The sequence below is a fragment of the Sarcophilus harrisii genome, chromosome 2, assembly GCF_902635505.1.
Source record: "Sarcophilus harrisii chromosome 2, mSarHar1.11, whole genome shotgun sequence".
Classification (NCBI taxonomy): Eukaryota; Metazoa; Chordata; class Mammalia; order Dasyuromorphia; family Dasyuridae; genus Sarcophilus; species Sarcophilus harrisii.
In genome coordinates, this window is record NC_045427.1 from 423,252,084 (window position 1) to 423,269,919 (window position 17,836).

Sequence of the window (17,836 nt, forward strand, 5' to 3'; positions counted from 1 at the left end):
GGTTTACTCTAAAGGAGCTAGGTATGTGTTCATGGTGTGCTTACAGCACCTTATTTGATTCCCACAGTGACTCTCCAAGGGAGGCAGGGCTGGGTATCTTCATCTGTGGATGAAGAAACCAAAGTTCCAAGATGAGACAAGACTTAGGATCATGACATGAAGGCTTAGGATCTAGTGCCAAAAGGAAACTTGGAGAACCATAAGGTTGTAGATTTAGAGCTGATATGAAGCCTAAGAGGTTACCTAGTCCAATTTTTTCATTGTACAGATGAGGAAACTGAAGAACAAGAAAGAAAGAAGAACCAAGATTTGAAGCCAGGTCCAAATCCTACATTGTTTTCAGTACATGGTAACCTTAAATATCCAGACCAACCACCTTAATCTTATGGATGGGGAAACGGATCCAGAGGGGAGGGAGATTTACTCAGATCTGGAACTGAACCAAGATCTCCTGATTCCCCTTTCAAAAGCTTCTCTAGAACTACGCTTGGGAGGCAAATCAATCAACAATTATTGATTTAGTGCCTAATAGACATCAGGCCCTATATTAGTTAGTTGTCAAGCCCCTGAAGTTCCCATGCACAGAAATAGAATGGTGGGCAAAATACCACTTCAGAGACTTAACTATGTAACCCTGAGCAAGTGATTTAACTTCTCTGTACCTCAGTTTTCTGGGGTCTATAAAATGAGGGGGTTAAACTTGATAGCCATCATGATCCTTTCTAGCTTTCAATCTATGACTATAAGGATTTTAGGCTTCTTTTAAAAAAAATTGTGCCTTTTGTTTTCTCCCTCCTCCACTCCCCATAGTACCTTCCAATTTAAAAACAAAAAAACAACTTACAGTTGAGCAAAACTACTTTGTTAGAATTTCAGAGACCTGCATTGGCCCTGCATTATCTGCCAGAACACTGTGAAGCTGCTCGGTGGGAGCTGTCCAGGTGCTGAGATTGCTTTGGCTCAAGAGCCTTCAGTCTAGTCCATTTGGTTCTGCTGTGAATATTGGGAAGGTTAGGCTATTCTTCTCTCTCCCCTTTTTTATCCATTGCCCACTCTACCAAAGTTCACAGGCAAAATGACCTTTTGTTAGTGGTCTGTTTTCTCCAAGAAGCACAGAGTTTTTGCACATGGCACCCCCACCCATCCAGTCTTTCACCAAGAATTCCTGGGATACATGCTATAGGTTAGGGTCAAATTCAGTTTTATAGAGCCCAAAGAGAAATTGATGATTTACACTGTGTTCATAGGGAGTCCCAAAACTGACCTGGTTGAATCTTGAACCCAAGGAGAGAGAGAGACCATATTAAGTTCTATGTGTGATTTTTTTTTTTTTTTTTTTTGGCAAGGCAATTGGGATCGTGACTTGCCCAAGGTCACACAGCTATTAAGTGTTAAGTATCTGAGGTCAGATTTGAACTCAGGTTCTCCTGACTTCAAGGCTGGTGCTCTATCCACTGCACCATCTAGCTGCCCTGAGAGCACAATGTTTTAAGAGTCTTAGTCAACCCACTGGTTTACTCTTCTCTCTCTCATCCTCTTGCCTGGGAATAAGGAGTCAAAATTTAGAGTTAGTGTTAAGTAGGGGTTTCCTTAGAATTTTTCTTCCGAAGTGACCATCTTAGATTCCTATGTTTAGAATTATAATCCAGTTCTCCGAAGTTCCAGCCAACGGATCTTTCCATCATATCTCACTTGGTCCCTTTGGCATTCTGAGAAGCCAATGAACCCCTTATTAGCATTTTTTTGTTACATTATAATTGGGGAAAATGCTAAATTTCAGTTAGAGGTTAGCAAAAATAAAGATGAAATTTTCCAAATTCATAGATCTCAGTTAAGGATCTCTGTTCTAACCTCTCCTACGCACATCCAGAAATATGTTCACTAATGACACAAGGGAATTATTCTTCCTTATGTATCCTGTGGAAAGAGCCTAGTCTGGGTTCTGCCACCTCACTATGTGACCTGGATTATTTTATGGTTTTTAATTACCCACATGTAAATTGAGAAGGATTATCTAAGGCTACTCCTAGAACTAGTTCTAGTTCTAGAATTCCACACTTGTCTCTAGCTGGAGTCAGAACTCAGTCTAGTATTTAAGATTAAGACTAAGGCCAGACCCAGAGACTGGGGTCACTCTAAAGCAGAGGCTTTTCACATTTTTGTGACCCCTTTGACAATCTGAAAAATTTTGCAGATTCCTCAGAATATTGTTCCCTATTACTCATAATTCAAAGAAATAGTAAATTTCACTTGGAGGTTAGTAAAAATAAAGATATAACTTTTTTGTTCCCATCCAAGACCTCATGAAGTCTGTCTGTAGATCTGAGGTTAAGAAATTCTGCTGAAGGGCTCTGGAAGAGGGGTTTATTTTCACTTAAGTTAGGATTCATCATGGGGCCAGGTTGAAGGCTCAGGCTGGATCTGTATACAGGGTTTTCTGGCCAGCTCCCAGGAGCTTAGAAGAACCCTAGGCCAATCAGGCAGGAAGCTAGCCACTCAGAAAGACTGCCTTATGGGCAGATGGGGGTGGGGGTGGGGGTGGGAGCTCCTGAAGCCAACCCCCTGTGAAGTTCCATTTCCTTGAGGGCAATGAGGCTTGTATTAATTACTGCTAATTATGGGGAGGCTGCATAGACCTAAGAATAGCTTGGATGTTTTCTTCATGGTTCTAAGGAGAGAGCTGAGAGCCACAAGGGGAGAACTAGCCCTGCCTACTGTGCTGAGATGGGGAAGGAGGTTTTTTTGGGGGAACTTACTTTACCCCATACACCCCTTCCAATTCTTAGCCTTTGATATATGGGGTTCTTGCTTCTTTCTTCTGCAGCAGTGTTTCCAGAATTGCTGCTCTGCCCTATAAACCTAAAGGAAAAATCCACTCACTTAGCTGATGGCCCCAAAAAACCAACAAGAGCTCTGCATCTAACAGGGCCTAATGCTGACTCAAAAAGTTTGCAGGAACACCTCTTGATTCCTTGTCTGCACCACCTCCCCTTCCGCAACTAGCCCTCTCAGCTTTACAGATCTTTTAGGGATTTATCAAGGTCACACAATAGTCCAATAGCTGAGGCCAGTCTGTTGATTCCTTATATAGTGCTTTTCTATGATACAGATTTTTTAATCCAGCATTCAAGACCTAGAAAAAAGAATTGGTTGTAGAGTGAGAGAACCTTGACTCAGATCCTACCATTATTACCCAAGTGACCTGTACCAGTAGACACATTACAGAAATTATGGGGCAGCCTCCCCATAATTAGTGGTAATTAATACAAGCCTCATTGCTCTCAAGGAAATGGAACTTCACAGGGAGTTGGCTTCAGGAGCTCCCCCTGCCCCCATCTGTCCATGATTCTCTATGGTCTTTCTGAGTGGCCAACTTCCTGCCTAATTGACCTAGGCTTGTTCTAAACTCCAGGAGCTGGCCAAAAATCCTGCATCCAGACCCAGACTGAGCTTTCAACTTGGCCACACAATGAATCCTAACTTTAATTGAAAACAAACCCCTCTTCCAAAGCCCTACAGCAGAATTTCTTAATCTCAGATCTACAGACATATTTGGTTGTGGAAGTGGGACTGAAAAATAATCCTCAGGCAAAGTGATGTGGTGAGATCAAGGAGGGATGAAATCAAAGAGGGCCCATATTCCCTAGAATATGGAAGCAGCATGGTACAGGGGAAAGAGCACTGAATCTGAAATTGGAAGACCTCAGTTCAAATCCCATCTCTAATGCGTACTACCTGTGCAATCCTGAGCAGTTCATTCCCCTCTGTGTGATGTATCTTAGTTTCTTCAACTGTAAAATAGGAGCAATAACAGCACCTACCATGCCCAGGATCAAATGAGATAATATTTGTAAAGTTACTGGCACATAGTAAGTATTTAATAAGTTTTTCTTTCCTTATTTCCTCCTCTGTAAAAGGAGAAATTTAGACTTCACCTCCAAGGCCTCTTCTAACTTTGGTCTTTAAGTCTAATTATCCTTTATTCTAAAATAAATATCCTTTATTCTAGAATTAGCATCAGCATCATAGACTGTAATTTCTAGGCCATTAGAGTTCATGTAATCCAACCCACCCATTTTACAGATGGGAGGCTAAAACCCAGAAAGACTTCTTGCCCAACATCATACAACAAGTCAGTGTCAAAACCCTTTCAAATTCTTTTGCCAAATGGCAACAGAGGCCAAAGAACATAGTCAGGTCTCAATGGGTAGGAGTGGATGGGAAAGAACTTAGTTCTCTGAAGACTTCTGTTCTTTTTTATTATTATAGCTTTTTATTGACAAAACATATGCATGGGTAATTTTTCAACCTTACAAAAATTTCTATTCCAACTTTTCCCTCCTTCCCCTCACCCCTTCCCCAGATGGCAGGTAGTCCCACACATGTTATATATGTTAAAGTATATGTTAAATACAATATATGTATACATATTTATACATTTGGGAGACTTATTTTCGATAGCTATTTCAGACACATCTCAGCCATATAATTGTGGACAAGTCAGTTCTCTGTCAGCCTCAGTTTCTCCCTCTATAAAATGAAAATAATAATACTACTTGCTGTCTCCACTCAGGACTGTTTGGCGTTATTAATATTGTTTCCTTTTATAGAACCATAGGAAATCAGCTCTGAAAGGAACCATCTAGTCCAGCTGAGAAAACTGAGATTCAGAGAAAACAAGAATTTATTCATGGTCACCCAGCTGTAGAAAAGCTCAGGAAACACAGCAAAGAACAAAAATAAATGTACAAGGAAGCAGAGAAAAGCTGGGCAGCTTCAAAAACAATGTGTAGTGTTTATTAGATAGGTTTCCTTGAGATGGAAATTAATTGTTTTATATTGAATCCTCTCTTGTGGTCTGCTGTTTATATGGCAATGTGTTTTGTTCTTATTTTATACTTGAATTTAATATAAACTTACAAATTTACAAAAGAAAGAAGGAAAGACAGAGACAAAGAGAGAAGAAGAGAGAGGCAAGACAGAGATGGAAAGAGAAACAGAGAGGAGAGACAGAGAGAAGGAGAGACAGAGAGGGAAATAGAGAGGGAAAAAAGAGATGGGAGGGTAGTTACAGAGAGAGAGACAGAGACAAAAGAGGAGAGAAAGAGAGGAGAGACATAGAGAGGGGAGAGAGAAAGACAGACACAGAGACAGAAACAGAAAGGAGAAAAGAAAACCTCAGGAAAGACCTCATCTTTTAAAAAGTGTTAACCTCCTTTAGCTTTGTCCAACTCAATGTCCCGGGACACTTAGCCCCAGTCCCTTAAAGCCATGTATCTGGCCCTGTCCCCTTAGCTTAACCAAGTATCCTCCTTCCTCCTCAGGACAGCGCCCAGGGAGGGGCCCAGCAGCAGCTGCCCCTTTAGCCATCAAGGGTGAGGAGGGGGCGGACGAGATGCTCTGAGGCTCCGATTAGGACCATGAAAGGCCTCAGTGGGGACAGTCGAGGTCGCCACCTTTCCGACAGCCTGGAGCCACCACCCCCGGATGCTCTGTTCCCTGGATCTGACCGGAACCCCTACCTGCTGTCTCCAACGGCAACAGTGACAGCTGACCCCTTTTCCCGTGAGTCAGGATTCCCAGGAGCCTCAACTGCTGTGCCTGGGGATACTCTCTTCCCTCTGCCCAGCCCCCTGCCCACCAGTGGAACCTTCCCTCGCCTCCACTATAATTCCCACTTCGAAGTCCCTGAGGAGGGCCCCTTCCCAAGCCATGCCCAAGCCACCAAGATCAACCGGCTGCCAGCCAACCTCCTGGACCAGTTTGAGAAGCAGCTGCCCGTACATCGTGACGGCTTCAGTACTCTTCAGTTCCACAGGGCAGAGCCCCGGCCGCGAGGGGAAAGCCCCGGGCGCATCCGTCACCTGGTCCACTCAGTGCAGAAGCTCTTCTTTGCCAAGGCTCAGTCTCTGGAGGGTGGTGGCCTTAAGGGCAGTGGCAATGGCCGCAAAGGGGGAGCTGGGGGCGGGGAGACCGGGAAGGGCCGGAGGGCCAAGGGCAAGGATTCAGCCAAGACAGCCGAGCCCAAACGGAGGAGCCGATCCAACATCTCAGGCTGGTGGAGCTCAGACGACAACCTGGATAGTGGCAACAGTGGGGACTGTGGTTACCGGCCCCCGGCGGGGCTGATGACACTGGGTCGGCAGCCGGAACGGGCACAGCCACGATACTTTGTCTACAATACCTTCAGTGAGCACATGCTGAAAGCAGCCAAGAACAACACTGAGCTCCCCCGAGGAGGAGCAGGAGGAGCAGGAGGAGCAGGAGGGGGAGGAGGAGGAGGGGGAGGAGGGGCACCCCCACCTACCAGCCTGCCTGCCAGCACAGAGGCTAGCTACGGCAAACGCGGCTCCTGGTCCACTCTGACCCTCAGCCATGCCCGGGAAGTCTGCCAGAAAGCTTCAGCTACCATTGATAAGGCCCTGCTAAAGTCCAAATCTTGTCATCAAGACCTGGCCTACCACTACCTTCAGGTAATCTTGGGCTCCAGGAAGGGAATAATGGGGTGTGGGAGACAAGGAAGAACAGGCGAGAAGGAATCATGGGGTATGGCCTGAAGGAACCAGGATTTCCTTCTTTCATTCCTGTCAGAGACATAAGTTAGCTCTCGTGATATACCTTCTAAAGCACTTTTCAATTTGCAAAAAGGAATAGAACTTTAACGAGCTTTACAATTTACAAAGAATTTTCCAAGAGAGCACTTCACAGTTTACAAGTGACTTATAAATGACAAATTTATGTGACAAATGATTTATATTTTATAAAGTACTTTACAGAGTGCAAGGTCCTTTATGCTGTTCAAAACATTTTTACAGTGATGACAGTATTTTCTCATCCACTTCCATTGGATCATAACACAATAAGAAGACAAAGATCAGATATTATCATTCCTTTTTACAAGGGAGGAAACTGAGACCCCTCCCAAGAAAAGAAGGGATTGTCTCACAATTACAGCTTGTTAAAAGGGATTTCAGCATTGAACCTATTGTTCTTTTCACTCTGTACATTGTTTCTCTTAACACTTTTACTTCTGGCTACCAAAGTATCTGAGTGTTCATTTAGATGAGATAGGATGGCCTAGGAGTATCTAAGAAAACAGAAACATTTGGAGAAAGAAAGAATTGTTTATTTTCTAATTTTTCAAGAGTGAAAATATTCAGACTCTAATCTCCTTTTCTTTCCTTTCACATCCTTTTTCCTCCTCTTCACATCCTTTAGATGTGTCTAGAAGTAGTCACCTCTATAATATGATATGACAGGATCTAAAAGGATCTTCAAATATCCAGAAGCTCTTCTTTGCCAAGGCCCAGTCTCTGGAGGGTGGTAGATTTAAGGGCAGTGGCAATGGCCAGAAATAGCTGAGGGTAGTAGAGCCTTGACCAAAGTAAAGTTATGATTATTTCTTTATAAAATCATAAGCCACGAGGCTTTAAAGCTTAGGGCTTAGACTGCCATATCAGGTAGGATGTAAGGACAAAATGTCAGAAGGGTCCTTAGAAACTTGAACATCTACTTGTAATATTAACTAAATGGGGAGAAAAGACAATTGAACATCAAAGATGGAAGGGACCCTAAAGCATAGAATGTCATGTCAAAGATATAAGGGACTTTAGAATATAGAATATGCCAAGGATGGAAGGAACCTTAAGATGTCCATCCATTTTATAGATGGAAATACAGACATTTTATATCCAGAATGGAGGGTCCAGCCCAAGATCACCGGGGTGGCGACAGTGGCTTTGCAGGGCTCTTGCCATTTTCCATGTGATCGGGGCTCTGACAGTGGGGCTTGGTGCTCTCTCTGTCCGTGCTGCTGTCCCTCCCTCAGGTGCCCCCAAGTGAGTGGAACAGTTCCCTCTCCAGGACGGGTGCAGACAGTGAGATTCCTTGCAGACGCATGCGCAGTGGGAGCTACATCAAGGCCATGGGCGATGAGGACAGCGAAGATTCGGACACCAGCCCCAAGCCATCCCCCAAGACAGCTGCCCGCAGGCAGAGTTACCTCAAAGCCACCCAGCAGTCGCTGAGTGAGCAGAGCACCACCCACAGGTGAGCCTCCCCTTGCCTTGGCCATGCCAGGAGACCCCACCAGGTCTTAGCCAGGTCCCTGACCTCACCTTGGAGCACTGGGCTCAGGACCCCTAGGTTCTAATCCTGACTCTGACACTGATGACACCCTGTCTGCCTCAGTTTCCTCAACTGTAAAATGAGCTGAAGATGGGAATGGCAAACCGCTCCAATGTCTCTGAAACAAACCCCTACTCCATGCTAGGTTGTAGTTTCCTCTTCTGAAAATAGAATACAGAATGTCATGTCAAAAGTGAAAGGGACCTGGAGGACAGCTGGGTAGAACACTGGAGATGAGAAGGTTGGGGCTCAAATGGGACCTCAGACCCTTACTGGCTGCACGATCCTGGGCAAGTCACTTAACCCTCCCAAAAAAGGAAGAATGAATGAATGATACCTTGACATATAGAATATCATAATTAGACATGTTTACCCTATATCCCACTCCATTTTATAAGCAGGAAAAGTGATAGCTAAAATAGAAAGGGACTCGCCCAAGAGGGTTGGTCTTTTTTTTTTTCTGAGAGGCAATTGGAGTTAAGTGATCTGCCTAGGGTCACACAGCTAGTCAATATCTGAGGGTAAATTTGAATTCAGATCCTCCTGACACCAGGGTTGGGGCTCCATCCACTGAAGCATCTAACTGCCCCTGAGCAGGCTGTCTTTAAGAGCCCCTCTGGTTCTGACAGTCTGTCCTGGTGCCCCCAGCCGTGACCTGGGAACCCCAGGCCAGCAGCTCTCTCCCTGCATCTCCTTTCCATGCTCTGGCTCAGTCTCTCTCCCAGGATGGCCCGGTATATACCCTGAGCCCCACAATCAGACTGACGACAAGTTGTCCTGGTTTGAGGCTCCCTGTGTTAAAACATGCCCTAGTTAGAGGGTGTCCTGGTTAATAGTACTAATAATAATAGCTTGGGAAGCAGCACAGTATAGTGGATAGAGAGCTGCCCTCAAAGCCAGGAGACCCTGGGTTCGAGTTCTGCCTCTGACACATTATCTCTGTGTGAGCCTGGACATGTCACTCACCACTCAATGCCCTAGACAATTGTAACTGTGTTGTAGAAAAGGTGATGGTTGTTAGTCAGTCAAGTCTGGCTCTTCCTGGCCCCATTTAGGGTTTTTTTTTTGCAGAAACACTGGAGTGATTTGCCATTTCCCTCTCCAGCTCATTTTACAGATGAGGAAACTGAGGCAGACAGAGTGATGTTACTTGCCCAGGATCACACAGTGTCTGAGGCCAGATGTGAACTTAGGAAGAAGGAGTGTTCTTGACTGCAGACCTGGCAGTCTATCCACCGTCCCACCTAGCTGCCCATCTGCCAAGGTGCCCACCTGCCCTGATAGAGAGAGAAGCTTTTCACCAGAATTCTCTAATAAAATCATAGAACCAGTCTCTAGCCTATTAACAGCTCACCTAGCAATTTGAGGTTTGCAAAACTTTCCCTACAACTCGGTGAATGGCTAGGGCAAGTATGATTATTTCCCTCCCTCTCCCACTTTGCAGACAAAGGCACTGAAGTTCAGTCAGACTACAGGGATTTGCCAACAGTCGCACTTTTTAGGAACCTTTAGGATTTAAAACCAAACCCTCTTCCAAAGGCTTTGTCCTTCCCACTGCACCCCATTGCTGAGGTTACTCCGGGGAGGGTTACCATGGGTACCTCACCCTATTTCCCAGCCCCCAGACACTCACACACATTAGCGTCAGAGCTAAGATCGGCCCCAGCTGTGACACAGGTTGACCGGCCCGTTTGGCTGTAGGCTGTCCAACGTGAGTCGCGGCTGCCACCTGGTGGCGGGCGAAAGTAAGAGCAGTTTCTGTGTCATCCAAGACCTCGGTCCTTCTTGCGCTAACCAGAATCCTTCCCCTCCCTCCGAGGTCTGCTAATGCTGACTTGACTCAAAAGAGTGTTGATGAGCGCCGCCCCGCGAGCCCCATCCCCTCCATCGCAGTAGAATTTCTCCACGAGTGTTCTTTTTAAGCAGTACTAATTGTACTGGATTCCCCTGGTGCTGAGGACAGCTCCTGTTCACCTGGAACCAAGGGAAGGGTCTTTCCTTTCCCCGCCACAGTGAGAGGATTCCCGTTCCCTGCCCTTTATCTCCCACTCTACCCTCCACAGATATAGACCCTCCTGGAGCATCAAGAACAGGGCTGACAGCCCTGGGGTCGGGGTCCTTTATTCCTGAGTTCTGCCTCTAACTTGCTTCTTTATCCTCAGTCATACCCCTTCTTCGTGCAGTCAGTTTCCTCCTCTGTAAAATGAAGGGGTTTTCCTCGGGCTCCTCTAACTCCCTCTCCTCTCTGATGTTCTGAGTCTATGAATCCCTGTTCCCTGGTATCAGCCTTGATTGTCTCCCCCACAGGAGCTTAGATCGCCTTGATTCTGTGGACATGTTGCTACCCTCCAAGTTCCCGAGCTGGGAGGAGGAATATAATCCCATTGGCAATAGCATTACCGAGTCCAGTTGCATCAATCAGGTGAGAAAGGGCCCAGGGTAAGGGGAGGTCTGGCTCAGATCGGGGTAGAGGGGGAGAGAGGTCAGAGATTAACAGTAGTGGCTAATATTAAAAGCTAGGCAGGGCTTGCAATGAGGGATGATCTGTGTGCTTCTGATGAGCTCTCTGCTCCCAAGGTAAATGGATTCAGTAAGACTATCATCCTCCTGTTATAAAAATTGACATTTATTTAATTCCTTAAGGTTTGCAAAGTTTCCACTTGGTACAATAGAAAACATACTGACTCAAGTTTGAATCCTGTTTTTGATATGTGATACATGTATAATCTTGGAAAAGTCCTTGGACTTCTATCCTGTTCTCTAAAATGTGACAAGTAGACTAGATTGCTTCGAAGGACCCATCTAACTCTATGATCTGAGTTATTTCATATGCATTATTTCATTTGATGACCACAGGCATCTGTAGCAAAAGGTTCAGGCAGTTCAATGTACATGCCCTAGAAGCAGTGGTTCTCAAAGTGTGGTGCAATGAATCCTGGAGGGTCTCTGAAATCCTTTCAGAGGATCTACAAATTCAAAATTAGTTTTTTTCTATTTATAATAAAGATCTATTATGTAACCCATATAAACAAAAACTCTTTGGACATATTCTCAATAGTTGTTAATACCATAAAAATACTGAGAAAAAGAGTTTGAGAACCACTGGCCTGGAGTGAGAAGACCTGAATTCAAATCCATCCTCAGTCATTTTCTAGCTGTAGAACTATGGGGTAGTCACTTAATCTCTATGTGCCTTAGTTTCCTCATTGCTGAGAGGTTCGAATAATGTAATCATTGTAAAGTACTTAGCACAGTGCTTGGCACATAATAAGTACTTTGTAGATATTGTAATTATAATAATTATTATTTTACATTTGAGAAAAATGGAGATTCAAAGAGATTAAGTGAGTTGGCCATGTTCACACAATTGAGTGGCTGAGGTAGGATTTGAGTCCTGATTCCAGGTTTAGCCATAAAAGTGTTTGCATTTTGCAGCAGAGAGGAAAGCTTAGCATTTCCCAACAGGGAGCAAGGATCAGATTAAAACAAGAGAAAGAAAAAAAAAGAAAAAAGAATTCAATCCAAAGCATAACTTGTCACTGAAACCAGCTATTAGCCTTAAGAACTAAAGGCCAAACTGCAACTCAATCTTTCTTACTCTCTGACCATAACAAGAATGTACAGTCCACAGGGAATCCCTAACCTTACCCTCTCCTCAGTCCAGATTTCTTACGAAAGTTGAGAAGAGTGTAGCAGCATTTCTGTGGATAACAAAAGGGAGAAGTGTAAGGACTACAAGGTGGTTAATTGTACAGGGACCTGAAAGTGGGAGAAAGGATGACTTTAGACCTGATGGGAGCACCTGGAGTCCCCTATAAGGGCCTTCATGGGCACAGAGTGGGAGTAGGACGCATCTCACTGATCCCCAGCCTTCCAGCTTTCATTCATTGGACCCAACCCTACAGGTGGCTCAGCCCCAATCTTTCTGCTCTGTGGCCCCATAGCCAAAAACCCTGTTTATTACAATTCTTTTAAGGATGGGTATAGGTCCAGAGAAGAGGATGCAAACCCTGACCTAAGACCCTGTTCTGAGTGTCCAAGCTTGGATTCCAACCTTAATCTGGACCTAGATTCAACTCTTCACTCTGCCACTCTACCTGTGTAACCTTATGTAACCTCCTCCTCTGAGCCTTTTCATCCTCATCTATAAAATGAGAAAGTTGGGCTAGATCAAGGTTCTTATAATTTTTTTTTGTGTCAAGCTGTCCAAAAGTGGAATGTACTGCCTTAGGAAGTAATGAGTTCCTCATCCCTGGAGATTTTCAAGCTGAAACTGAAAGCTTTTTGAGAGTATTTGTAGGATTTGGAGTTGGAAGGGACCTGAGAGATAACTGCATCTTAAGATTACAGATTCTAAAGAGGGAGCAAACTTTGGTGGCCATCAGATACAACCTGATATTCAGGTCTTTCTGACCCCAAGTCTAATCCCCTCTCTACTACCAGAAGTGTCAAACTCTAGCCATCAAGATCATTCAAGGGCTGGCAAAATGTAATTGGGGAATGTTTAACAAAATAAATACAATATAAAGGAGATTACATTAATTGTGGCTTTCTAAGCCAATATGCTTCCAGCAGAGATCTGTTTCTTTATGAGTTTGATACCACAGCACTACACCCTGCAGTCTAACAGCCCCTCACTTTGCAGACGAGTCCTCCAGTGGGGAAAGGGCTTATCCAAGATTTCATGGCCAGTCACTGTCCAAACATGGATTTGTACATGGGTCCTCTGAAGTTAAGCCTATTCTTCTTTCCCCTATACCTGTCTCCCTCGTGTGTTATTGAAGAATTTTGCTTAAGAAGAGATTGACCTGGAAGTCTTCCTAGTTCTAAGAATCTGTGCCTCTCATGAATTCCCCTATTCCAGAGGTATTTGGGGGGAGGCTGTTTGGACCTCCATTGGGATATTTAAAGAGAGAAGACTAGTTCTGGGAGGGGAAGCTAGTCTTTAAAAAAAAAAAAAAATAATGGCTTTTTTCCCAAATATATGCAAAGATAGTTTTTAACATTCACCTCTATAAAACCTTGTGTTCCAAATTTTTCTCCCTCCATCTCCTCCTCTAGATTGCAAGTAATGCAATATAAGTTAAATAGATGCAATTCTTCCAACATAGGAAACTAGTCTTAAAAAAGCTTTCCAATCCTTCTTAATTCTAGTATTTTCCTCTGTTAATTATTTCCTGTTTATCATGTGTATATTTTGTTTATATGTATTTGTTTATATACTGTATTTCCATTGGATTGTGAGTCCCTTGGAGGCAGAAAAAAAAAAAAACCCTGTCTTTTGCCTCTTTTTGTTTCCCCCCATTTAGCACAGTGCCTGGCATATAGTAATAAATGTTTATTGATTTGGTTGACTAAACTCTAAGAGTCCGATTCATAACAGTAATTGTAAAGGATCTTTTCCTACTGTCTCAGGTCTCCTCTCTATCCTTCCATTAACCTCCCTCATCTTTCTCTTCCACAGATCTTTGGACAGGCCTCATTTGTGCCTCAGATATTTTCCCATGAGGAACAGGTACAGTATACCCACCATCTCACCCTCTCTCCCTTGCCTTTTCCCCCTGTCCTCCCTGTCCTCATCCCTCCCCCTCTTGGGGGAATTCTTCCCCTCCAGCTCTGAGGTCCCAGAAGCAATGGCTGAGGGTGGGACTCAAGGATGCCAGTCACTTTCTGGGAGGCTCCCCCAGCTCTGTGTTTGGCTCTGGGCATCTCATCCCAGGGCTGAGAGCATATGCTTCAAAAAGCCCTGACTCCCTGGCTCAGTGTTCACCCCTGCAGGCCACACCAGGAAGGACTTTGATTTTCATACTGTAGCATGGTTTAATGAATGTTTTGCCAAGCCCGTGATTTCACTGGTATATAAAACTCCCAGGGAGAAATTTTCCTCTACCAATGTATAACTGCCTTTGCTCTGCACTATGATCCCAAACAATTATCTGGAGCACTGAGTGACTTGCCCAGAACCAGTATGTATCAGAAGTAAGATTTGACCCCACGCTGAGTTTCAGCTTTAGCAGTAAAGACTCACATTTGAATTATGATTTACAGTTTACAGGAAGCTTCCTTCACATACTCCTATGAGAGAAGCATACAGACATCATTCCTTTTCTAGGATACATATGTATTCCCGCTATTGTGTTTTGTATATACCAGAGTTTCATATCTCAGCCCCTCCATACTTTTCATCCTACATAATACATGTCCATGTCCTTCCAAAGCTCACTTTTAAAGGAGCCATCCATCTCATCAGAGACCCTCCTCAGGAGTTTTTTATTAATCGTGAATCCCAGTGCAACCAGGGACAGTTTTATCTGTCATCACAAATTATTCTATGATCTTGTCACCTAATTTTTCTGCCATATATGTATGTATATGTGCACATTTATATTACATATATATATGTAAGTTTATATAAATGTTACTTATTATTTAGGTCACCTGTGATTTTTATTCTTCTGAGGTTTAGTGTTCCATGATTGAGAGACATAAATATATGGCACTATGGTGAAAATATTGGTCTATTTAAAAAAAGGCTCTTGTAACAAAGATCAGTTTGGGAAATTTCCCAAGTACAGTCCATCCTGATCTCCTTCTATCTGTCAATTCTGGGCCCATTGCCCATTTGAATTTCCTATCCAAGATATGTGCGTTACTGAACTAAGTCAACGGGCTGCAGATCCAACTCTCTGTCATAATCTGGGCAATAGGCATTTTTCATTCATCATCACTTGCTTTTTCCTGTGGATTAATAGGCCAATCTTTTTTGAGAGGCCCTGGATCTCACTAAGGAGGCCTTTTAGTGTTCCCAGACTCAGTTCAATTAACAGTCAATCAATTAATCAATCAACCCAACTTCCAGAGCACTTCATGATTTTTTAAAAAGGCTTTCCAGTTTCCACAGCACTTTACAGTACTTTTAAAGCCAGGACTCAGGAATGCAAATATAAAAGTGAGACAGTCCCTGCCCTCAAGGAGCTTACATTCTACTGGGTATTTTGTCATCTCCAAACAAAAGCATGTGGAGAACTTCACTTTCCATACAGAATCTCACCATCTTTTTAACCTTAAAGCAAGATGTTCTTCATGATAATAAGGGGCAAGCTACTTTGGCAAGCATGTACCTTCCTGTTTTATTGATGGAGAATCATTAAAATCATCTCTGGAATAGCATTCTATCAAGGAATATTGTGTGATTTTGAAAAATGCATGGGAGATATCTTGTTGGAAAAGAACATCTAAGGCTACATCTTCCTCTACCAGGTCAAATAACAACAGTGGCAGTAACAAGCAGCAGTAATTTTATAGTGCTTTAAAATTTACCAGTTGTTTTACATACATTATCTCATTTGAGACTTGGGCAATTCTAGAAGGTACATACTTATGGCAAGTGTTATTCTACTCAATGATAAGTCAGGAAATTGAGACTAAAAAGATTAAGCTAATAAATGTTGGGGCACAATCTGAACTCAGGTCTTTCGTGAGCATGGCACAGAAAAGAGTTCTGAAATTGGAATCAAGGGACTTGAGTTCAAATGTTGGCACTCTTCCCTATTAATTTTGTGATCTTAACCTTTTTAACTTTACATTTCTTTATCTGAAAAAAAAAGGAGAAAGATAGATAGATTTGATGACTTCTGAGGTCCATTCCAAATCCAAGTCTACAAACTTGAGACTTCAAATTCAGAGGAGATGTGCTAGATTCATTTTGTTTTATTTCATAGTGGATGGAGAGCTAACTCTAAACCAAGAAGACCTGAGTTCAATTCCTGTCTCTGCCATATACTGCATCCATGACATATGGGAAAGCACTTAATATTTTAAGTGCTCTAGTGATTTTTAAGACTATAAGTTGCTTTTAAAAATTAAACCTATAAAATGCAAGGAAGATGCCAACCTGTATTGGTGGAGGAGGTTTCCTCACCTAGTAATACCCTTTAACCAATGAAATCATGGGTCTAGTCTCATTCTAGGAGGAGTTAGGGGGTGGAATGGATTCATCATAGGACCTGGACTCAGGAAATCTGAGTTCAAATGTCACCTCCTATTCTTAAGAGTTATTAAACTCTGAACAAGTTCCCTGTCCTCCATCTTCCCCAGTTTCCTGGCTATAAAATAAGAATAATAATAGCATCTACATCCCAGGGTTGGTTTCAGGATTAAATGAGATGGCTATAAAGCACTTAGCAGTGTCTGGCACATAGTAAACACTAAATAAATATTGGCTGTTGTAATTATTATTACTATTCCTGATCTATAGTCAACAAACCATAAACTAAATATGGTTTTATATTCTCTATAGTTCCCAGTCAATTGGATTTTGTGAAGATGTGATCTAGATAGCTATTGAAAAAGCCCTTTTCTTCTCATTTTCATCAACGATAATCTATTATTATTAAAATTTTATAGTAATGAGAGAAATAGGTATGTGAGTTATCTGATGCCTTCTTAGTCATTTATTTTTTGTTATCAATAACAAAATATTTTATTAACAACAAATAAAATATATTAAAATATTTGATAACAGCATGTTATTAATAATAAAAATAGTTTTGATATTTTCCACTTGGGGGGGGGGCTTTTCTTCCCTGAGCTAGCATATAAATACTTAGATAACTCTATGATCTCATCAGTATAGCTATTCCCCTCCTTGGTACATATTACAATTCATCCACACTTTGTGATGCTTATCAAGTCTTCCAGTGAATTCTTTCCAAATATTCTCCCCAGTGTCTCGGAAGTCTTTTTCTGTCCCTCTCTTGACATTTCCTGGACACCCAAATCTTGGGTGATTCCTCACTCTCATTACATAATCAGCCCCACTACTTTTCTAAACATACCTCTCTATGATGATGTCTTTTACCTGGCCTTTTCTGTTCAATCTCTTGTTGGTCAGGCATTGAAGTCTATTCCTACCTATTATGAGCTTCTTCATTGCTCTTTGATTGACCCACAACTTTTTTATTTTAAAGGTATTTTATTTTTACATGCAATACATGCAAAAATAGTTTTCAACATTTACCAAGTCAATTGGAATTAACTTGAATCACTTTATTGTTGAAAAGAGCCAAGTCCATCAGAGATGATCATCACATAGTCTTGTTGTTACTGTGCACAATGTTCTCTTGGTTCTGCTCATTTCACTTTGCATCAGTTTATATGTCTTTTCTGAACTTAGGCTGCTCATTATTTCTTTCTTTCTTTTTCTTTCTTTCTTTCTTTCTTTCTCTCTCTCTCTCTCTCTTTTTTTTTTTTTTGCTGAGGCAATTGAGGTTAAGTGACTTGTCCAGGGTCACACAGCTAGGAAGTATTAAGTGTCTGAGATCAGATTTGAACTCAGGTCCTCCTGACCTCAGGGCTGGTGCTCTATTCATTGTGGCATCTAGCTACCCCTCATTATTTCTTATAGAACAATAATATTCCATTACATTCATATACTATAATTTATTCAGCCATTCCCCAACTGATAGTCATTCAATGAATTTACAATTCCTTGCTACTACAAAAAGAGCTGTAACAAACATTTTTGGATATGTGTTGATCCACAATTTTAATTCTTCAGAGACTGATACTTCGTAACTTACTATCATAAATGTAGCATCACCAGGAAAAAAAATTCACGTTAAAAATGGATCTTTATTTTGGGGGATTAGGTTGGGATTATAAGGAAACAAATTTAGAGCTGGAAGAAATCTTAGACATCATGTAATAC

General features: G+C 42.5%; 1 protein-coding gene across 4 annotated transcripts in view; it reads left to right on the forward strand.

The window, feature by feature from the left end:
* Positions 1 to 17,836, forward strand: part of DLGAP4 (DLG associated protein 4) — a 222,315-nt gene that overhangs the window by 120,583 nt on the left and 83,896 nt on the right. For all 4 annotated transcript variants that reach the window (XM_031953956.1, XM_031953958.1, XM_031953957.1 and 1 more), the window contains exons 2-5: positions 5,325 to 6,473; positions 7,829 to 8,049; positions 10,435 to 10,549; positions 13,592 to 13,642. In XM_031953956.1, coding sequence (XP_031809816.1) covers positions 5,421 to 6,473; positions 7,829 to 8,049; positions 10,435 to 10,549; positions 13,592 to 13,642 — 1,440 coding nt within the window. In that variant the 5' untranslated portion in view covers positions 5,325 to 5,420. The remainder of the gene's footprint in view (positions 1 to 5,324; positions 6,474 to 7,828; positions 8,050 to 10,434; positions 10,550 to 13,591; positions 13,643 to 17,836) is intronic.